Source organism: Candida theae (assembly GCF_024610275.1).
Source record: "Candida theae strain CBS 12239 chromosome Unknown scaffold46, whole genome shotgun sequence".
In the NCBI taxonomy this organism is placed as follows: domain Eukaryota; kingdom Fungi; phylum Ascomycota; class Pichiomycetes; order Serinales; family Debaryomycetaceae; genus Lodderomyces; species Lodderomyces theae.
The window spans coordinates 50,661-72,438 of NW_026261387.1; the positions used below are offsets into that span (position 1 = coordinate 50,661).

At 40.8% G+C, this 21,778-nt stretch overlaps 10 protein-coding genes across 10 annotated transcripts; 2 read left to right on the forward strand and 8 right to left on the reverse strand. All coding sequences in view use genetic code 12, as the record gives it.

The window, feature by feature from the left end:
• Positions 1-94: 94 nt before the first annotated feature.
• Positions 95-1,867, reverse strand: GGA2 (phosphatidylinositol 4-phosphate-binding protein; the record flags this gene model as incomplete). The annotated part of the gene is made up of 1 exon (XM_051750748.1): positions 95-1,867. The coding sequence occupies one exon, from the start codon at positions 1,865-1,867 to the stop codon at positions 95-97; it is 1,773 nt and encodes a 590-aa protein (XP_051609966.1).
• A 299-nt stretch (positions 1,868-2,166) lies between these two features.
• KGF57_001534 (uncharacterized protein) lies at positions 2,167-2,613 on the forward strand (the record flags this gene model as incomplete). Its single annotated transcript, XM_051750749.1, has 1 exon — positions 2,167-2,613. The coding sequence occupies one exon, from the start codon at positions 2,167-2,169 to the stop codon at positions 2,611-2,613; it is 447 nt and encodes a 148-aa protein (XP_051609967.1).
• Positions 2,614-2,644: 31 nt separating this feature from the next.
• On the reverse strand, positions 2,645-4,623 carry KGF57_001535 (COQ4; the record flags this gene model as incomplete). Its single annotated transcript, XM_051750750.1, has 2 exons — positions 2,645-3,241; positions 3,637-4,623. The coding sequence occupies 2 exons, from the start codon at positions 4,621-4,623 to the stop codon at positions 2,645-2,647; spliced, it is 1,584 nt and encodes a 527-aa protein (XP_051609968.1).
• Positions 4,624-4,765: 142 nt separating this feature from the next.
• KGF57_001536 (uncharacterized protein) lies at positions 4,766-6,547 on the reverse strand (the record flags this gene model as incomplete). The annotated part of the gene is made up of 1 exon (XM_051750751.1): positions 4,766-6,547. One exon carries the CDS (start codon positions 6,545-6,547, stop codon positions 4,766-4,768), a length of 1,782 nt encoding a protein of 593 aa, XP_051609969.1.
• A 217-nt stretch (positions 6,548-6,764) lies between these two features.
• On the forward strand, positions 6,765-7,484 carry KGF57_001537 (lipoyl(octanoyl) transferase; the record flags this gene model as incomplete). Its single annotated transcript, XM_051750752.1, has 1 exon — positions 6,765-7,484. One exon carries the CDS (start codon positions 6,765-6,767, stop codon positions 7,482-7,484), a length of 720 nt encoding a protein of 239 aa, XP_051609970.1.
• A 175-nt stretch (positions 7,485-7,659) lies between these two features.
• Positions 7,660-9,263, reverse strand: ECM33 (Ecm33p; the record flags this gene model as incomplete). The annotated part of the gene is made up of 2 exons (XM_051750753.1): positions 7,660-8,891; positions 9,203-9,263. The coding sequence occupies 2 exons, from the start codon at positions 9,261-9,263 to the stop codon at positions 7,660-7,662; spliced, it is 1,293 nt and encodes a 430-aa protein (XP_051609971.1).
• Positions 9,264-12,162: 2,899 nt separating this feature from the next.
• ARO80 (Aro80p) lies at positions 12,163-15,597 on the reverse strand (the record flags this gene model as incomplete). The annotated part of the gene is made up of 1 exon (XM_051750754.1): positions 12,163-15,597. One exon carries the CDS (start codon positions 15,595-15,597, stop codon positions 12,163-12,165), a length of 3,435 nt encoding a protein of 1,144 aa, XP_051609972.1.
• Positions 15,598-16,031: 434 nt separating this feature from the next.
• On the reverse strand, positions 16,032-17,414 carry CDC12 (septin; the record flags this gene model as incomplete). The annotated part of the gene is made up of 2 exons (XM_051750756.1): positions 16,032-17,199; positions 17,374-17,414. 2 exons carry the CDS (start codon positions 17,412-17,414, stop codon positions 16,032-16,034), a joined length of 1,209 nt encoding a protein of 402 aa, XP_051609973.1.
• A 454-nt stretch (positions 17,415-17,868) lies between these two features.
• BMH1 (14-3-3 family protein) lies at positions 17,869-18,678 on the reverse strand (the record flags this gene model as incomplete). The annotated part of the gene is made up of 1 exon (XM_051750757.1): positions 17,869-18,678. The coding sequence occupies one exon, from the start codon at positions 18,676-18,678 to the stop codon at positions 17,869-17,871; it is 810 nt and encodes a 269-aa protein (XP_051609974.1).
• A 1,250-nt stretch (positions 18,679-19,928) lies between these two features.
• ARX1 (putative hydrolase) lies at positions 19,929-21,620 on the reverse strand (the record flags this gene model as incomplete). Its single annotated transcript, XM_051750758.1, has 1 exon — positions 19,929-21,620. One exon carries the CDS (start codon positions 21,618-21,620, stop codon positions 19,929-19,931), a length of 1,692 nt encoding a protein of 563 aa, XP_051609975.1.
• Positions 21,621-21,778: the final 158 nt, after the last annotated feature.

Below are 21,778 nucleotides of genomic sequence, written 5' to 3' on the forward strand. Positions count from 1 at the left end.
CTGTGGTTTTCTTTCATTATTTAGTGGGTATTCCTTTAATTTATTGACTTTTTCTTGTTTTTCTTTACATTGCTTCAAGTCCATCTATACATCTCTATTTCAATACTGTCACACCAGTATCTTCCTGAAGATCGCTTCCAACTTTAAATTCAACCTTCCATTTGATCTTCAATTGCTTTTCTTGAGGATTCTCAATTGTAAACTCTTGCGTGATACCTTCATTTGCGAATCCGTGAACAGAATCAGCTGACTGAGGTTTCAAGTCAAGTTTACAAGACTTTGGCACTGCAAGCATAAATTTAACCTGTGAAATAGCTTGAGCTTGAACATTTGAGATCAAAACTGAACCTTTAAACAACGATGACGTAGCTTGCAACACTCCAACCGCGATTTTGAGACTGGCTGAAGAGCTACTAGCCTGGTTAACGTTAATAGTGTTGATAAAATTTTGCTGGCCCGATTGCTTTTGCAAGTTTGAGGGAGTGGTACTTGGGAAATCAAATCCAAACGGGTCCAATCCCCCTTGGACTTGTTTACTGACTCCGGTGTTTGATTGCAATTGTGGTGATGGAGAATTTAAGTCACTTAATAAGTCAAAATTAGAGGAACTTTGAGTCGTTGGTGTAGGCTGGTGCAATTGTGTTGAGTTTCCGCCCAAAGCTATAGACCCCCCAGCTCCATACAAGTTTAATGGATTTACCCTGTTGCCGTTGGTAGTGGAGGAGCTGGCGGTATTGTCACCAAATGTCAAGTTGGACAAATCACTCAACAAGTCGCTATACCCTTGCTCCTTGCTAGCTGTAACGTCTTCCGGTTCATCGTCAAAGTCAATCAAATTCAAGTCAGCTCCTGCTCCTGCTCCTGCTCCTCCACCTCGTGCTCCACCTGATATGTTGAGCTTCCTTGCTTCCTCTACTTGACCACCCTTCAATAATTGGTACTTTTGTATCACCTTGTTGACATCATCATTCAACGCCAAAAGATTATTGACTCCTTCATCAGCCTCTTCGCCTTCTTGTTCTATTATTTTGGTTATGATAGGCTGCGAGCTCTTCACTGAGCTATATAGTTCAAGTAACGCTTCATCAGAGTCATCTCCAATTTTACCACCTGAAGTTTCGATCGAATTCAACATTTCACCCAAGATTTCAACTTTTCTTCCTAATCTGACTATATCATCCTTCAATTGCTTTTTATTCTCCTTGACATTGTCATCTTTGAAACCAGCCATAATCTTCATCAACTTGTTGGCCTCTTGTAAGTCTTGTGGTCTTCCTCGTCTAATCAATTCCTGCAATTTAGCCGAGTGCACTTCGGCCTCTTCCTTTTGAATGTCCTCCAAAGACTTCAAGTTGTCTCCTGGGTTTAACACCGCCATATCTTCCACTTTGACCTCAGGAAAAACATACCCCTTGTTAGACAACAACCTGTGCATGTCTCTAATATAAGTAAAGTCATCCTTATACTTTGAAGTACGACAAATGGTTTGGTACCACTCCTCGATCTGAGCCAAAATCAAACGTTGCACTCGTGAATATCTCATAGTAGGTCTTTCAGGAAATCTTTTCACCAATTCATTCAAAAACTCTTTTCTCGAAATTTGCAAATGGAAGGGGTACCCACAGTTTTTGACCAAATTGTCCAATAACGCCAAGGCCAATTCGGAAGTGTGTGGATCCCTTTGACTAATCAATTTAACAACAGCAATGGCAGCATCTCTAGGAGCTGAACCCTTTTTTGCATTGACGTAATCGCAAATTTCTAAATTGAGGGCCAAGTTGGGCTCATCATTGGATGATCTGCATGCTCGATAAATACGACGTAATAACTTTGGGTTGATCTTATCAAGCGAATAAGATGAGGACATTATGGAGGGCGAGAGTTCAGGCGATTCAATATGTAGTGGCTATCTAGTCTGGCTCAGGATCAATTGTAAAGCTGTAATCAACCGTAGGTCTTTGTCGATTTCAATTAGATGCCGTAGATGAGTCGTTGCCCTCTAGTTGAAAGTTTTGCTTTCAAAGAACAAATTATGTTCGACAATTTTTTGTGTAAGCAACAACAAAAAATTAGACAAGAAAACGGATCATCAGTGTGTGTGTGCTTTCGTTAAATAGGAGAGAGATACTATACACCGTTTCCAACGGTGCAACAAGCACACTTCAAATGAAGAGCAGCAGTCCACATGGAAACGATCCGGGGGCGGCAGAGGTGCCAGATCCCAGCACCTTTGATAATAAACAAGCTGCCCCTAAGACAACCACATCAACCACGGAATCTTTATCGCGGGTGCCATCCCAAGAAACCGACCCCTTGGAACTACACAAGTTGTCATTGAGTTATGACTACTTAATGTTCAAGATCAAAGATTATATAAAGACCTTGACGGACCAAACCTACGATTCTGTGCTACGGAAACAAAATCTCATCAACGATGATTATTTTGAGAAACAATTGAATCTCTCAAGACAGTACGAGGATATTGACAAGTTGCTCAAAACATGCAATGAACTCGAGCAAGAGTTTATGAAAATTGACCAGCTCGAGATGTTTGTCCGTGATTTCAAACAAAGACTTGATGCAATAGAGAAGAGATTTGCAGAAAAACCGTAATGACTTGTGTATTACTTTTGTATTACTTCTGCTATACTTTGTTTGCGGGGTCACTTACAGCACCACCCGCAGTATAAGTGCCCTTATGTTGCGTCTTTGCAGTCTTATGATCAATTGTCGACGTCGCCGGCACCGACTTCACCCCCGCTTTGTTGCCGTACTTTTTGATTAGATGCTTTTCCAATAACACGAAGTTTCTCGAGTTGCATTTATACATGACATTGATGAAGTCACCAACAACCGGAATCAATCCAATACCAAAATCAAACGACACATTAGCCATCATTTGCGCTTCTAAACTGGCTGGCAACCCACCTTCAACCTGTCGCGCGAGTTTCACTAATTGCAAGGCAAATAACAAGGCAATTACATCACCAATACCCGGTATCAACCCAATGACACCAGCCCAGCCGACACGTAGTCCACACAAACTCAATTGCAAATCCAATCTGTAGGCACGTTTCTTCATCTTGTTCAAGATCTTTAAGTCATGGTCTGGAATAAAAGATGGTAATTTTCTTCTTCTTTTAGCGCCTTTCCTTTGGTAAAAGTGGAGATCCTGTTCGGGTATCTCCTCGAAATAAGGATCCTCTTGTTCTCCAAAGGTCACGAGATGGTCAAGATTTGTCTGTATAGGGTCTGGTTAGTAAGGAAATCAGTTTATGTTGTCTTTCAATACACGTACTTTCTGTAGAAAATATTTATAGAAAAGCTGTGACATAGTCAGTTATTGAATAAGATGTGGTGTTAGTTGTTAGAAGCCAGATGTAAAGTTGAGCTCTTTCGATGTTTGGTATTTATATATTTGCTATTGCCGCGTACACACCAACTGAAATTCTGTGATACAAGTCGCAACTTTAAAAATTTCTACAGCTTCAAACGTGACTCAACTTCAACCGCATAGCCTTGACAATTTGGAGAAAGGAAAAGAGTATCTTACAAAGAGTATCTTACAAGGCAAGACATTGTACGCATTACACGTCGCCATACGAATTTTGCGTTCCTCTATACAAACTCTCACACCTTCGATCCTTGCAGCTCCAATTTCATCTCCTTCTCCTTCTCCTTCTTCTTCATTGCGAAATACTCCTTTCTCATGTTTCTCAAATCTGGAGGTGGCTGGATACCCATCTCCTTTCTAAATTCACCAATATCCTTGTCCAATATCTTCTCCCAGTACACGTTGATCAAAGGTTTGGAAAAGAGTCCATTTTGCAATGCCCAAGGGTAATAAATTTCCCTCAATCGCTTACGTTGACTTGTCTTCAATCTCAATGGAGCAAACAATGCGCCTAGGCCGCTCATTGGGATGCCGATATTGAGATACTCGAGAACTTTTACCGAAATTTCACCTTCGATAATAATGGGCAATCCAGTGATTGCGTGGTAAAAATCATGGCATTCACGATAACGTTGGAATATGTACGCAAGCTCTTCATTGTCAATGTATTTAACAGGCACTCTTGTATCGGGACTAACCCCTTCTCGATCCAACCAGATTATATACTGCTTGCCGATTGTGTTATCAGGCAAGGAGCGCAAATAGTCTAAATCCAAAGAAGTCGAAGTTATACGAGGTCTTTCACGAAGAATTTCTCTTCCTGTTTTATTACTCAACATCGTCCTTTGTAAGCTCTTCAATACTGGTTCGATGGCTGTTGATTCCCCAAGTGCAACAATAAACTCGTTTCTTTCAGGATGGAAAAAGGATCCAATTGACGAGCCAAGAAACATCAACGCCTTTTCAAAATTGTACAAGGGTACGTGGCCAGGATAATCTGGCTCTGAACGCTGGAAAGTTGGTTGCTTATCCAAATTGAACTTCTTGTTTGGGTCGTCGTAATGCAATTCGTTGTTTTCCATCTTTGAAGCAAGAACATTGTTTTTAGACCAAAGCACAGATCCAAAGAGAGTAGTTGCTAGCGTGGTGAAGACAAATGTCCGTTTTTGTGAGTGGGCAATTGCAGATAGTAGTGAGTGAGGCCTTTTAGTGAAATGAGCAGTGAACATCGGGGACGTGAAGCAGACAGAGGTGACTTTGTAGAGGAGTTTGTATGAAGTTGGGGTGGTATGATTTTACAATTTTATTCGCGGGAGAATTTTCATTCTCTACGCAATGCATTTTCTTTTACTGCAAAAATTTTGAGTGTTCTTAGATATCGTTATATATGGCATATATTACACGGTCCAATAACCGAATAGCTAGAAGCTGGTTGAGTTTGTTGTCTGGATCTAGCTGCTCATCGTGGTCAAACACAGTCAAGACTCGCTTGATTTTAGTGCGTACAACAGATCGATCGAGTTGCTTCCCCATGGGAATGTGCATAAATAGCTCGATAGTATTGTCGATAACATTGTCAAGTGTAACAGTAAGTTCGTGTTTCTGTCCATCTTTGCTCTCTGGGTAAAATAGAGCTAATCTCAATTGGTTAGTGATTTTGCAAATTGCTTCGGTTGTTAAACTCCTCCTCAAATTGCCTAGTAAGTAATTCAGGGCCACGTTGTTGAGGCGATTTTTCAACCCTGGGAAGCTCAAAATCATACACTTTAGTGACGACACGAAGTTATGTAGCAATGGTCGTGTTTGTCTGAGGGATAAGATTGTTCCCGCAAGTACAAGAACTGAGGAGTTTATCACATCAAAGGGTGCGTCGTACCCAGAAGACAAACTAACGGCCAGAACAAATAATCCAATCTGTAGATACGTGGTGTATAAAAATGCAGCGATGGTGGAAATTGTCGATTGCCGGTAACTAGCCGCCAGGACCTTGGTTTCCTCTCGCACCTTCATCACCGATAACAATCCCAATACTGCGTTATTTATCGAACTCAATATGAATTCCAGGGACGAAACCTTTTTGAAAATTTGGCTCATTACTAAATCACCAAGTATCAAAATTAGCAAATCGCTGGTTATCTTTGAGGTGAAGATTGGATCTTTCGTGCTATTCTCTATTACTTTTTCAAGAATCAGCTTCACCATGACTCGGAAGTAGAGCAACATCTGGTTCTCTTTTCCAATCCCTATCTTCTCAAATATGGCGTGTCTCTGTGCAAGACAAGTTTCAAGTATGTCCTTTGGATCCTTGGAGGGGTCATAGAATAAACTATTTTCAGTCTCAGCCAAATGGTAATAGTCATGAAGTACCTTGTACAGATACTTCCCGTTCTCATCCCCAACAAAGTCTTCCAAATGTGTATTCAATATCAGAGCCAAATCATCCATCAAGGACAATAAATCGCAGCCACTTGTACATTCAATCCTCTTTGCTGCATCTCTCACCGTAGGAACCAAAATATCATCATAGACGGCTTTTGGGAAATCGAGATTTTTGGTGTTCAATTTCGTTAAATACCACAGATTTACATATTTCACCATGATTGTCGATAGAAACAAATGTAGCGACAAGTTGATATCCTGGTTTTCCACCATATTTGGAAGCCGACTTTTCAATCGTTCAGCCAAGCTCGTATCACGCAACGGGCGAAGTCCGGGAGCATAGATTGAAATGAGAAATTGTAATTCAGCCCGATCGTGGTTGGGCTGGTTGATTTTCAAGGAATCAGCACTAACGGTAGCAGCAGTAGTAGTAGTAGCAGCAGCAGCAGCAGCACGCAGATCATTTCTGAGAATATCCTTCTTTGTGATTTGCACAGGTGGTTTTCTCAATGCCTTCTCTAATGAGATCTGAGGTGGTGGCTGTAAATGTTTCAGCAGTTCTGCCTTTGTTTTAGAGCTGCGTAGAAGATGGGTGGGGTTTGAAGTCGGTTGTGCTTGTGAGGTTTGTTGTGAAGTTAATTGTGTTAGTTGCGTTGCAGATGAGGGCAGGGAGAGCGACGCATGGTCATGGGAAGTGACATTTGTTGTCGTGGTTGATATAATTGCCGAAACCGGTCGCGATTTGGGCTTTGGCTTGTCTTGATACCGGTCCATTGAGAGGCTTCTCTACTTTAGATGGTGGACCCGCTGTGTAGAGAATCAAGAGAAAATTCTCAAAAAAGGTAAACACAATTGAATGTATGGATTACCAATTTAGGATTCAATGTGTAGGTACTATCACACAATCAACAAGACAAATCGTACCCTCCAGCATATTCACTTCCCTGGTATATCAACTTTCCAGCATGGCCTCGATATCCAGTCAGCATTTATGGAGCAAAATCTAGCCCACAAGAGGTTGGAAACAAGTATACGAGGTATCGAGAAGCAGGGCTCAATTCATTCACCCACACAGGATCTTTTAAAACGGTATCAACTACTTCAACCACCGCCAACTGTGCTTACTTTCCAATTTGAGAATGTGTACGCATCAGGCTTGAAACTGAAGAAACAAGTTAGTCAACAAGACATTGAAAATTTTGTTCGTTTTGGGTGCAAGTTTTACCAGTTGGAACGCGGTGGTCAAGTGACTTGGCACGGGGAGGGACAACTTGTGGCATACGTGGTGCTCAACTTGAAGTCGTTTGTCAAACTTTCTCCCAAATGTTTTGTAAATAGAGTATTGCTCCAATCGGTAGTCAATGTCCTTGAAAAATTTGGTGTTCGAGGTACTATACTGGATGATAATCCAGGAGTTTGGATATCTGATGGTGAAGAGGGAGAGGAGGCCAAAATTGCAAGTGTTGGTGTTAGAGTACGGCACGGTGTTACTGAATTTGGTGTTGCGCTTAATATCGATCCGGATCTAAAGTTCTTGAACACGTTTGAAATGTGTGGGTTGAGACTGAAGCAAGCAACATCATTGAGTCGAGAGTTGGAGAAGAGAGGCCAGGTTGACACACTTCCCTCCATTGACAAAGTATCTGATTTATTTGCTGACGAGGTGGCTACGGCACTCGAAATGGAGCAAATAGATAAACAGATTCTATAGAGAAGCACTGGATGAAAGCTTTATTGTGAGAATTTGCAATCTCTTTTATTAAGGGCTACGGCTAAATTCAGCTCTTAAGACTGAGTAAAATATATATGTATTAAAAAACAAGCATTAAAAATATCACCAAAAAAAACGGCTACTTCTATTCAAAGTGAAAACTCTTTTCTCTCTCCTAAAACAATGCAGCACCAATGGCAACAAAAGCGGAAACAACGGTGGCAAACAATCCAACTCTTGATGATGAAGCGTCGTTAGATTTGCTTGATGAGCCTGACGAAGTTGAAGATGAATCTGAAGAGGAAGATCCAGAACCTGATCCAGTTTCACTTGAGTCTGAAGAATCAGAAGATTGTGAGTTCTTCTTGGCTGATGACGATGAGGAAGTAGTTTGTTGATCTTGACATTGGAATTTGTCACCTTTAACATCACCGTTTGAGTTCAATTTGTTGAAAGCGGAACATGACAAGTCACCGTCAATCTTCAAGATGAAACCACCAGCAACCTTGGTCAAGGAGTCAAAAGTACCATTGTCGAAAGAACCGTTGATGTTGACGGTACCTCCAATAGAAGTGACATTCTTGAAAGCTTCCAATGACTTCAAGTTGTCGTTGTCTGAGATTTGCAAAGCACCACCAATAGTAGTCAACTTAGGGAAGTCCAATTCTTCCAATTCGTCATTCTTGTTAAGAGCAATAGCGTTACCAACTGATTTCAATTGAGCCAATTCAAGCTTTTCGAGAGAAGACGAAGTGACAGAGATTGAACCGTTAGCGACAGTCAAGTTTGGGGCATTGAAAGAGTTGACTTGTTGCAAGACAATGTTCTTTGCTGAGGTCAATTGATCCAAGTTGACGTCGACCTTTTCGGCATTGTAGGAAATGTCAATAGTGTCAGTAACTTCTTGCAAACCAGAGTCAATTGAGTCGATATCGCCGTTATTGTTAACGTTGAAGACCTTCAATTGGTAGACATTGATACCTGTCAAGTGGTTCAAACCGGTATCGGAAACAATGATGGATTCAGCAGAAGTCAAACCAGCAGACAACCCAGTTGATTCCAAAGCTGGCAAAGCGTTCAATTCCAAGGTACCAACGGTGGTCAATTGGGCCAAGTTCAAGTTAGACAAAACGGTACAAGCGTTAACTTCCAAATCACCTGAAACCAATTGCAAGGTTGGTGCGTTAATAGTTTGAGCTTTGGTGACGTTTCTGATGGCCAAGTCTCCGTAGAATTGTTGCAAACCAGTCAATTCGACTGAACCAAAAGCATCACCATTGATGACAACAGTACCAGCAGCAGTTTCACAAGCAGCAACTTGAGAAACTTGTGATGAAGCAGTAGCGGTGAAGTCTGAGAAAGAACAACCCGAGTTTATCGATGGGGTGGCTGTAGTTAAAGTGGAGTCTAGACGAAGGCGTTGTTAGTATAAATATTCCGCAGACGATGCTGCCATGTTGTTGGCATATCAACTATGCAACTTGATGCAAGGTACACCTATTTCATTTCTCGAGTCATATCCATCCAACAGCGAGATCGTTAGTGATCAATAATATGGGGACCGACCCCCCTTTGGACAAGAAAATAAATCACCAAAAAAAACCAAAAGCTTGAATTGAGATTATCCGAGAACAAGAAAATTAAATGGTCGAGGACAACCAAGACGACAACAACAACAACATCATCATCATCGTGAAATCTGTGAATTCAATACATACTGTTGGCAGCGGAAGCAAATCCTGCGATAGCTGAGACAGCTAACAAGTTTTTCAATTGCATGATCTTCGATTTGAAACAGGTGTTGGTTGAATTGAAGAAAAGGTTAAAAAAAGAAAAATGAAAGCGAACGGACTGAAGAAAAAGGAGTTTTGATTTGTTGGAAAAAAGGAAGAAGAAAAAGAGGGTTGTTGAAAAGGAATCAAAAAAAAAAAAAAATTTTAAAAAATAAAAAGTTGAATTTCGTTGACTTGAAAACAGAAAAAGAAAAATTTTATAGAGATAGAAAGGCAGAATGTCGTAAAGTCTGTATTGCTCTCTATGCGCGCTTACTTTTATCCGCTTTGCCACTTCCTCTTTGTACGTACTGTATGTGTGTGTGTTTTCTGTTGGTTGTTTTTGTGTATGCTTTTATTGTTTGTTTGTTTATTTACCATTTTTTAGAATCCGTCTGGTGTTGAAAAGAGGTGTCACAGAGAGATGAAAAATTCCATAAAAGCAGATACAGGAACAACTGAAAGTACCTTGCAATGTATCATTGGGGTAATGACTGATTGGACTACTGTATTTATGTCTCTTCAACTCAAAACTTTCCTTGATGCTTGTTGGATTAAAATGTGGGAGACCGGAATCTGGCGCTTATTTTTTTATTTTTCTGTCGTCATTTTTGTGTCCCGATTGGATGTAAAAAGTGTGCGTCCAATTCGAAAGGAGCTTGCCACAAAATCAACCGAGCTTGAGACATTTTTCTTCAAAGGACATCAGACCTCGGAATAATTTTCAGAGAAGGACTTGAGTGTAGACCGCGTTCAAAAGAAGCACACACTGTCATGATTGAGTGTGATTACTCTTTCACTGGCCGGTATTGCTCTATAGGATTTCTTGAAAGTTCATAGAGAAAATGACGACATTTTCGGTAAGTCTCTCTCCTCTTTTGCATTCAGCATAGCCTCGATGTAAAACTCCCCGGGCTTAACTTTGTACACAAAAATACAATAAACATATTACAAGCACAAGCACAAGCAACACACACACACATACATTTTGCAAAAGAGTTTCGTTGCTGTCGCTATGAGTACTAAGTTCCTGCCTCAACACAAACAGCTTCAGCTCAACCACAAGTGTTGTCTCGTTTCGACTCGATGCTAATAAGTACCCAGTATCTAAACCTCTCGAGATTAATTGTGCGGATATGTTTGTTTACTTTTTTTTCTGACTTTTTGATTCGCCTTGGTGCATATGAAATTTACGCCAGACCCCGTAGGCCAATACCCAAGTTGAGACGAATGCTTCTCAGGACTTATTATGAGGCTAAGCGGCCTACAGTTAAATCCACTGTTGGCTCTGCTTATGGTTGCGGTACAGTTATAGTCGGTTTGCGGTGTACACATTTCTCCTCATAGTCTCGTACTTTGAATGGAATCTGTTTATTTCTATTGATTAATTTACTGTATTTGGCAATTATTGTTTGACCTACAAACTATGCATCATAAACGTAAACATAAACAAACCACAAACCACAAACCACAAAACTACCCTAATAAAAAAGTCGTGTATTTCACATATTCTGTTTTTTATTTTATTTTATTTTTTTAAAAATTTGGCAGGGTCAAAACATACTTAGCTGGTTACCAATTTGACACAATGCAGAAAACATTAAATTTCCCAAAAACATACCACTGAAATTCGTACAACATCCATTCCTTCTATCATTTACACAACACAACAGAGAGACGGGGTGTGTTGTACAAAAGTACAAGAGTGGGACGGATTGCACGTATCTCCCTACCACCAGTATTTTGGTTGCAATCGTGGGAAGAAGAAATGAGGCGAATGCCCCGCTGCGCAACGACTTTCCAATTCTTCCGAAGTAATTGTGTCGCGAAAGTCGCCTGTTAAAAGCCGCCAGTCTTTTCCCAGCAATTAATGCTGACTACAAGTTCAGACTTACACAGCAAACCCGATCTTTCCATATGAGTCCCCGCACTTCCCCTCACATTCTGTCATTATGCATCTGGTGGAGTCAGCAACTGATTGGAACGATTGTTCCATAACAACAGCCAGCCATCTTTATATGCCCCTTTTTTTTTTATTTTATTTTATTTTTTTGTTGCGTTCTTGGCGTGTGTATCTAAAAATAGTTTTGTAACAACTTCATGCAATGCAAAAGCTATACAAACTACCACAAGTACGAATAGACAAGCAAAACTACAACAAAACCTGTCCTATATACATTATCGCTCTATCTATCAGTCGGCAAATGTCGTTGGTTAATTTCAGGAACAGAATAAAACGCTCCAAGGACGGAGAAAGGGCTTTGACGCTATAATCCGCCTATACTTATTATACACAGGGCTCTTCGGGCTTCAAGTTAGTTTCCCCTTCACTTGTGCAAAACTAAGCTACCTGCCACGTGGGTATGTGTAAGACGAGGGAGATAAGTTCAAGAGTTACGCATAAAATAAATGTGCTTTTGTTTCCAGGAACACACCTTTCAAAACAATAGGATTTATTCTTTAGACGATTTCAGCTTTTTTTTCGAAATGTTGCACGCGTTTTGCAACACATTCTAAAAGATTGCACAACCTGTACAATAAATTAACAGAGTAGAAATCTCTTGTTCCCAACGTGAAAGACAAAGTAGAAAGACTAGAGAATGGGGACTCGAAAATTCATTCGAAAATTTCATTTGAAAACAATCACTTGTAGAGGCTTTTTCTCTCCGCGATTGCACCGCCTCCTTGATTTATCAAACTCAGTATACAATAAAGTCCAATTTGTTTCAACTTTTGCAAAAGAGTAGATAGAACCATCAGAGTTAAGTATGTAGACCATAGTACATGAAATGTTCCTCAAATGGTGCAATTCAGCAACGTACTATTCTCATCTAACAAACACGTATAAGCACTCTATTCACCATTTAACACATCCCTCTCTCTCTCTTTCTCTGTCTCTCTCTCCCTTAGAAATAGAAATTCTGGTCGTTGGAATTCAACTGCTGCTCAATCATCTCCGTCCAAGGTGCAACGAAATCCAATCCAATAGTTTGGTTATTCATAAACCAATCCATGACGTCAGAATCACCAATTCCCATCACATTATTGTTCTGGGTGTAGTTTTGATTCCCCGTGGGTACATTACTGCTTGCACCTTCCCCTCTAGTGTTATTGGCTCCGGCCGATGCAAGATGACTGAAATTGTCTGACGAATTGCTGACACCAGCACCTGTGTTTGATATCGAGGTTGATGAGTTAAGGAATTCTTTTTTGTCATGTTGTTGGGTTGGTGGTGGAGGCATGGCTCCCTCTGCTGCTGCTGCTGATACTGCCTGTGCTGGCACTGAAACTGACGTCGATGTCGATGGCGAGTTGAGTGGCATTGGGCTGATTGGCTTTCCTGTAACTCCAATGGCTATGGGTGCCGACGTGGGTACATTGGTTGGTTGTTTAAAGTATGGACCGTATGGGAATGCGTCCAGCTTTTCATATGCTTGTGGAGTGAGTTGCTCATTTGCATTGTTCAAAGGCCCACCATGCGAACACAGTGACTGTTCTGTGGAAATAGGTTGAGCTCCCGGTGCATTATGTCCGTAGGAATGCTGCTGATCTCCATCAGCGGCAACTCGTTCTACGTGTGGAATATGACAGCCACTAGCCACACCCACACCCACACCCACATCCATGTCCCTGTCTTCTCCCTCCTGCTCATTCTTCTTATTCTTCATTTCAGAATACAAATACATCAAAATATTGGAGTACCTCGTGCACAAATGCAATTCATCTGGCGAACAATCTCTCAACGTCAACGCGGCACGATGAATCAGGGAAGAAATGTCATCAATACTAATCAAACTAAAAGACAACACCGTCGGGTCGTAGGTTTCTCTCGTTGATGCAAACGCCGAAGCTGCAGAGCCACTGCCATTACTCTTTTGAGCGGTTATTGTCAAGTAGCATTTGACAATGAATGCCACGGCACGCACTAATCTCGTCAACCAACGCACAGGCATGAATCGCAACATCTTAAACTTGTGAATCCTATGTGCAGCATTTAACATCTCATTCGCTGCATTGAATGCTTGTTCAATGAATCGAGCTGATTTCGACAACTCATCCAATTTGAGCGAGACTCGATTATTCTTCTTCCCCATCATGGTTCTCGGTGATGGACTCAATGCCAATGAGTATATATAAAGTTTCACATAATTGAACTCAAATATAAAAGATTCTTGTCGGATGGACTCACTGATTTCTTGACATGTTCTCGACTTGGGCTTTGTCCATTGGTGTTGGAAACTAGACACATGTTTAGCCAATTTACCACTGGTGGGGACAAGAAACTGCCGATATTTCCGACTCCAATTGTTAATCAAGGGGCTGATGATATTCAACACCGCCAAATTCTGCCGCTGCGACAACTGACCCAATTGCGCCTTGTACCCATAAAATGACTCATGGCCCAACGACATAATCTGTAACAATTCAATCTGGGCCTTTTGTGCCTTGGTAAACTTGAATATGTGTTCACTAGCAGCTCGCTTGAGTTCTTCTTCACTCATTTTCATAATGTTGAAATCGTCATCGACATCTTCGCCATACTCCACATCTTCTTCACTCACTTCATCTTCTTCTAAATCAATCTCCGATAACGAATGAGCAAGCATGGATCGACGCGATATATCCATAACTGAATTGATCTCAGCTATATGCGTTGCAATTAGTGTCTTTGAGCTCATTTCCATAAACCCCATATCTTGAGCTAATCGCACAGCACTTCCAATCAACATCCACGCCATACGATGACTCCTTCTCATTGCACCCAATCCTGCAAGATTCAGACCGCCACCTGCAGATCCACTGCCGTCCATACCATCGCCATTGCTGCCGCTTCTACCACTTAACGAAGCAGTCGCTGAACTCATGATACCAGCACTACTCCCTTGTGGGTTCAATCCTCCACCAATACCCACACCTGTCTCGTTGTCATTTGCTCCTTCTTCTGCCTTATTAGCATAATCGGACCATCTCCAGTGAATAGCCCGTGGATTCCACTCAGTAAAGAGCAAAAATGCAAATATCGTGCCAATTGATCTCGTACTAGCCTCGGCCCACACGGTTTGCGAAATCAATCGCTGGACATAAAGCCATAATCGATCATGAACTTCAATATTTCTCGGTACGCTCCCATTTGGCAAACTGCTAGCATTGTTTTCAAATGGGTGATACCGCGACGATATAGTCAATATGGCACAAAGTAGTATAGGATATCCTGACAATACCTTCAGTGAGTGAAGAAATTTAGGGATATGAGGGAAATATGGGTGCATAGTGGAAAAAAACAAGTTAATTAATCGTTCCGCTTCCTCTTCGGTAAGTATGCCATGCGGGGAAGGTCCAATGTACTCGATGCTCGAAAGCTTTTTCGATGCTTTTGGACGTACTGCGTATCCACTTTCAGCAGCTGGCACAGTCATTCGTTTGTTTCTCGTGGGGTTCATATATGGGTATATCTGAGCTGTGTTATCGGTTGAATTGTGTCGACTTGAGCTTGTAAGAAATCCATGTTCATTATGCTGCTGGCTTGTTATGGAATCATTGCGGCTTATAGGGTGTGACACTTGTGCTCCACCATCAACGCTAGAGCGATGGCTTGCAGCAGCAGTATGATTTTGAGCAGGTGTATCCACTTGGTCCACTGGTGGCGTGCTGTTGCTCTCATCAACACTGTGTTTATGAGTGTTATTCCCTGTCATGGCTTCAATCTGATCGTACTTGGCTCTTGCATCAATATTGTCTCTCTCATCAGCCTTGGCAATGGTTCCCGCGGCACTGGCCAAAAACACCAAAGCCCCTTCCATTGTAGCAAAGTGGTTATTTCGTCCGGTTTTGTCTGCAATATTGTCGCTTTTGATATCTGTTGAGGTCGATGTACTCTGCATTGACTCATATGGAATCGGGTTGTGAGGACGTAAGCCACTTTTCCCATCGTTTTCACTAAGAATACTGTTAATTCCAGGTAGTGCTTGTGGTGAAGAGCTGTAATGATTTGAAGAATCATTTGTCCCATGATACTCAGATCCTTGATTTATGTGACTATTGGTTGAAAGAGATTGAGGAGACTGGCTCCTCTCATACTCCACAGTGTGACTCTGCTTCTGCCTTTTGCGTCTCCCATTCAATACATTGTTAGCTCCACCACGCTTACTCTCAACAAATACACAATCTTTGCGCTCTCGTAAACAACGAGCACACTTCCCCTCGTGAGGATTATCAACGGGTCCCAAGTCACATTTGACTTTCCGCATGCGACAATTGAGACACGCGCGATAATTTCTCTTATACTTGTGCTCCGGCGGTGATGAATTATGTGAATCGTGTTGCGTTAGCGGAGTTTGCATACTGTAGGTTAGATTCGTGCCGTGGTTAGAGTCGGCTACGTATCTCATTGTGTTGTCATTGTTGTGCATATCTGTTGAGCTTCTAATGCCGAATAGCTTGATGTAGACCACTTACGGAGACAGCTTTTCCTGTGATGGTGATATACTTGTTCGAACACTAGGACTTTGGGTATTCCCAAAAGAGAAGAAAATTTTTGTGTTCAATTTCCTACATACTTCCACCTATAACCGTCACCGCGAAAAATCCTCTCCTTCCCCTCAAGAGGCACCACCAACGTATTCTTGTACAAATGCCATGTGTGATCAAACATAACCTCAGAAATAAACAAAAGCTTCAAACTCACTCACTTACTTACTTACTTACTTACTTACTTACGAACTAAGCTAGATATCAAAAAAGAAAAGAGGACGAGTCTCATCTTACAACCTCTGTCCTAACGTTTGGAAATTTGCAATTTCTTAACTTGCTCCTCCAAACTCTTTAATTTCGATTGCAACTCTTCTAAATCTTGATTCAATCTGTTTCGTTCATTGATTATATTGGTTTCCCATTGCCTAAATCTTTGCTCCTCTGCTTTGACCTGTTCAGTGAAGAATTTCTTCAAGGCATCTTCTTCTTCTTTAAACTTTGGGTTATACACTCTTCTCGGTTTCTTAGTAGAAGGCTTCTTGACAACTTCACCCTTTTCATTGACCATCTCTTCAGTTGATCCATCTTCGCCACCACCATTCAACCTTCCTTCTTCTCCCTCATCACTACCCAATTTAATCGAACGGAATGTTTCATAGTGTAATTCATTTGTCGACAAAATCAAATCCAACATGTTTGTTCTCAACAACAAACTCCTCAATTTTTTGAAATCGCAATGCTGGTCATTTTCAATCTCAACTACTCCCCATGGGTACTTTCTACCTCTAGCGAACTGACCAGGAGCAACTTCAACATCCTCTTCAGAGCCAATGATGGAGAATGGCATTGCTTCAATCAACTGCTTAGCATGTTCTGCACTAGCAGGGTCATCCAATTCCAAAGGTGGTGTGTAAATATTTATATCTTGAGCCTCAATGATTTCTCTTATTCTATTCTTAAAGTTGTCCATTTCCTGAGGCGACAATGTATCTGCTTTGGCAATCACGGGGATCAAGTTAACTCTAGTTGATAATCGCTTCATAACTTCGATGTCCAAAGGTTTCAACAGATGGCCCGTTGGTCTAATAAAATAAAGACAAGCGTGTACTCTCAAATCCTTCTTGGAGAGCCTTGAAGGCTGTTGTTCTTGTTTCATAAAGGACTCGTGTTGATCGTCAATGAAATCGATAATGGGGACCCAAGAATCGTTGTTATCCACATTAGTACCAAAACCTGGTGTATCAATCACATTCAATCTGATTTTGAAATTCTTTTCCTCCAAAATGGCTCGAACTATATCAATTTCCACAGTCTGGTGAGATGATGTAAACTTATTGTGCCTGTTGCGAGGATCTTGATGTTGTTTCAAGGAAGTTTGGAATAAGGTGTTTATAAAGGTTGTTTTTCCCAATCCACTTTCTCCAGCAACCATAATGGTGAAGGTTGCCCCCTCTTTGGATACAATCTTGTACCTAGAGACTGAAGTTAGTATTGTTTCAATGCAATTGGGTTGAGGCGTGTGTAGGCTTTTTTTTCACGTATTTCATGTGTGTGCTTTGGTTGTAAAAGCAAACGAACAATACAAAAAGAAAAGTGAATCTTCCTTCATAGATATCCCCATTCAAGTAGTTAATGTCAGTACGTACCTTTGGTTAGGCAAATTTGCTACTCCTACTGGCTCTGGCATATTGTGATGTATTGTAAAACCAGGTGTACTATTCACTTCTGTAGACCCTTTTCTTTGACAACAACTAAATTAGACACGAGTATTTGTTGTTTTTTTTTTTTATTGAGTTGATCTGGTCTCTCTCTCTCTCTCTTTCTCTCTCTCTCTCTTTCTCAATCACATTCTCAATCATAACAAATAGAAATTGTGGTCGTGTATATATGATCAAATCTTTGGCGCGTCAGTTTTTTTTTTTTATTATTATTTTTTTCTTTTCAAACAGTAAGAACAATAATAAAGACACCTTGCATTCTATAAGCAACGTCTATCTGAGAGGTGCTCATCTCACAACTTGCTCCTTACTCTGCAGTACTACTACTTTGCATCTTCATTATATGCCTTCTCCTCTCTTTTAGCTTAGTTCAAATTTATTTCACACAGATACGATACAATAACTATAAGATTTACATTAACTCTATTCCTGATCAGGCTTAGCCTCTGAAGAAGCTGGAGCTTGTTGGCTCGACTGTTGTTGCTGTTGTTGTTGTTGTTGTTGTTCTTCAGTTTGTGGGACTTCCGACAAATCGGTCCACAAGGTTAAGTTATCTCTCAACAATTGCATAATCAAAGTGGAATCCTTGTATGAATCTTCAGACAATGTTTCCAAATCGGCAACAGCGTCATCAAAAGCTTGCTTAGCCAAGTGACAAGCTCTGTCAGGGGAGTTCAAAATTTCATAGTAGAAAACAGAAAAGTTCAAAGCCAAACCTAATCTGATTGGGTGTGTTGGTGGCAATTCAGTGACAGCAACATCAGAGGCAGCCTTATAAGCTTCCAATGACAAGTCAGCAGCTTCCTTACGCTTATCAGCAACAGCAAATTCAGCCAAATATCTGTGGTAATCACCCTTCATCTTGTAGTAAAATACCTTGGATTCTCCTGTTTGAGCTGATGAAATCAAATGATTGTCCAAAACAGAAAGAATATCTTCACATATCTTGGATAATTCAGCTTCAATCTTGGCACGGTAATCTCTAATCAAAGCAACTTGATTTTCGTTACCTTTGGATTCCTCTTTTTGTTCAATTGAAGAAACAATTCTCCATGAGGCACGACGTGCTCCAATAACATTCTTGTAGGCAACAGATAACAAATTACGTTCTTCAACAGACAATTCTTGGCCAGAAGAAGCAACAGCTTTCATATTCTCAACCATTTCTTCGTATCTTTCAGCTTGTTCGGCCAATTTGGCAAGGTAAACGGAATCTTCGCGTGAGACAGTCATTCTGAGAGTGTTATGGAGTTTCTAGCTTTGGGTATTTGGTTGTGCGTGTGCGTGTGTGTGTACGGTGATAATATATAAACTAGACAAACAAAGTTAGTAAAATGTTGAGCAGGAGTCAAAGTCAAGTGCAACGTAGAATGTTTGAATTTCTTTGGAGAGAGAGAGAGTGTGTGTGTGTGTGTGTGGGTTCGTGCCAAAATGCAAAGAACCAACATTCCAAAATTCACTCATGTAGTATTTGCGCGCACAACATACAAGTCGTAGAATCTGTATTCAATGGGTTTTTCGAGTATGTTTCTGAGATGGATTGTTAACTCAATGAAGATCTATGGTGTAGATTGTGATGTGGGTAACTTCGGTGGTGTGTTTTATATATGTCACTTGCGGATTGTTGTTGATTTTTTTTCTCTCTCTCTCTCTCTCCGAATCGTTTTTGCCTGAGACGTCGACAATCTGAAGAGAAAAAATTTTGTGCGTGTGTGTGAAAGTCGTGTCTTGTGTCATAAAAAGTGTACTCAAGAAAATGGCAAAAAAGTTGACAACACAAACCATAAACACAAATCAATGGGCTGTAGGTGGGTATACCTTTTGGACTCCAATATGAAAGTGGAATCAGACCGGTATCTTGTAATTGATCAAATGTAGTGGTCACATGTGTGATTGATTGCATGATTTCCTTCTCACCTTGTCTCTCTTTCAAACTATCAACGCTTGCTTTTGTCTGTTGTCGTCGAATAGGGGTGTGATCATAAAACACATGTGAATTGATCAACGACTATCACACTAGCGCACACAATGCATCATATCCCTCTGTGTCATTCATTCATTCATTGACTTGACTTGACTTGGCTACTGAAAAAAAATCTAGTAAATTACACATACCTTTCAGTGATGGATATAACTTGTGCGTTGTTTAGATTATGGGAAAGCAAATTAGAATGAGGGAAAAATGGGACGAAATTTGTTTGGAAAGTTTGTTTATTAAATTCTTAGACACTCACTCAGTCAATTTTATTTGTACACTTATGCACGACAATCTTTTATTTTTCTCTTCGTTGCCGTTGTAGCGCCTCTAAAATTATTTTTTATTCTTTGCTCTTGTGACATTATCCGGTGCGGTTGTCGCCCGAGAGATCCGCCCATTCACGCGAGTGCGGAGTGAGCGCTACGTCGGTAGAACTAAAAACCCCTTACAACATGCGAGGATGTACACCTTCAAAACTCCACTAACAACAATCTTTCTATTTCTATTAATCCATTTGCATAGATTCTACTCCTAAACTTTGCTGTGTCATTTTGTGGGGACCAACCTCCTTCAATTTGATACCAAAACGCTTGTCCTTTGTCAATTGAACCAAGTGAGTAATCACCTCATTCAACTCATTGGATAGCCTGTATTGCGAATGTATCCAATTAACTCTTGCTGTTGTCTCTCCTCCGTTCAACCTCAAAACCTCTTGTGATTGGTCATTTATCAATACCGTTGTAGCTTCTCTCACATTGGCTATGTTGTGACCTTTTTTCAATAACGATTTCAATTTGATTGACGATATGTTCAATTGTGGCAATGGAATCTCCATACCGGGTAAGACAGGCTTGGCAGCATCGATACCGTGTTTACCCGTTGGATTAGCAGTTAACAAGATCTCCTTCAAAGGAACAAACTTGGTGATTTGTATAGGTTTACTTTGTATAAGATGACGGTTGCTCAACTCGGCAGCACCTAATCTGAAATTTTTCAAATCTTCTCTCAATTGATCTATTTGAATCCTTATTGCCTCTTCAGTTGCATCAACTTTGATTGGATAAGCCTTGCTGGCAAAATCAAGTTTGAAGGGGAATACAGAAAATGATTTGTCAATCTGACCCAAAAGCTTCCTTGACGTCTTCAACTTCAACTGATGGACAACGGCAAAATCACGAATGAATATTGACGCTTTGGAGGTGAATTCCTGCTTATTATTCTTTCCTGTAAAGTGATCAATCTCTTCTGTTGTAACTATTCCCAATTCCTCAGAGTTTACTCCACACATACGTATATCCACGTGGTAAACCTCGCCAGGAACAACAACAAACTCATCGGTAGGTATAGCACTAGAAGTGGAAGTGGAAACTGGTTTAGCCTCGCTGGTGGCTATCAATTCAGTAGAATGAGGTGCACTTTGTTTCAAGAGACTAGCTTCTTGATGCGACTCATCCCAAACCACACCTTTGAAATCACGCTCAGCAACAATTCCTTCTGCTTGTCCAGCTAAGAACCTCCTGATTCGTCTAACTTTTGATCCTGGAACAACAACACAATTGAAGCACGCGGCGACTGCATCGACAAGTTGGCGGATCTGGGTACCAGTGATTGCATTTGAGTTGTTTTTGAGCTGATTTGGAATCTTTTCTGGTGACAAAGAGGCCCCGAGCAAAGCAACAACAGCTTCGGTGGCAATATGCGTGGCACAAATGGCATCGGCGTTATTGCCCAACAATGGTCCATTTGGTTTCAATTCGGCATTTGTTGGGTATATGACCAACGTGTGGGTCAAGTTGGATGTATAACCATCGATTTGAACTCCCAAACTTACTGTTACAACGTCACCCTCGTTCAAATACAAGCCTCTCTCGTCATCGATTTCAGGTGCAAATCCAATCAATAATTCATTAACATTGATCGTAGTGGGAGATGATATACCCTTCTCATCAACCTTTTTATTGTAGTGTTTTGATAACAATTCAGCCAAAAATGAGTCAGTTAAGAGGCATAGTTGCTGAATCGTCAACTTAGCCGTGGTTCCCAAATGGTAGGAGTTATTGATCAAGGATGTAAGGTATGTCAATCCTGTTTGAGTGATTTGACCCGCGACTCTATACTTTTCCACAACATCTTCATTAAGAATGTTCTTTTGCTTGAGCAAGATATCAGCGTCGTCTTGATGTACCGCCACTTGCATTTTGTGATAACTGGAGACTAGTGGTGTAAGAATAATGACTTTGGTGAAAAAAAAGGGAAAAAATTATTGAGATCTCATCTCTTAAATTTTCAAAGAGCTTTCGAACACAAAAACTGAGAATGTTTGCAGCAGCCATACAAAGCTTTCACGAGGGCGAT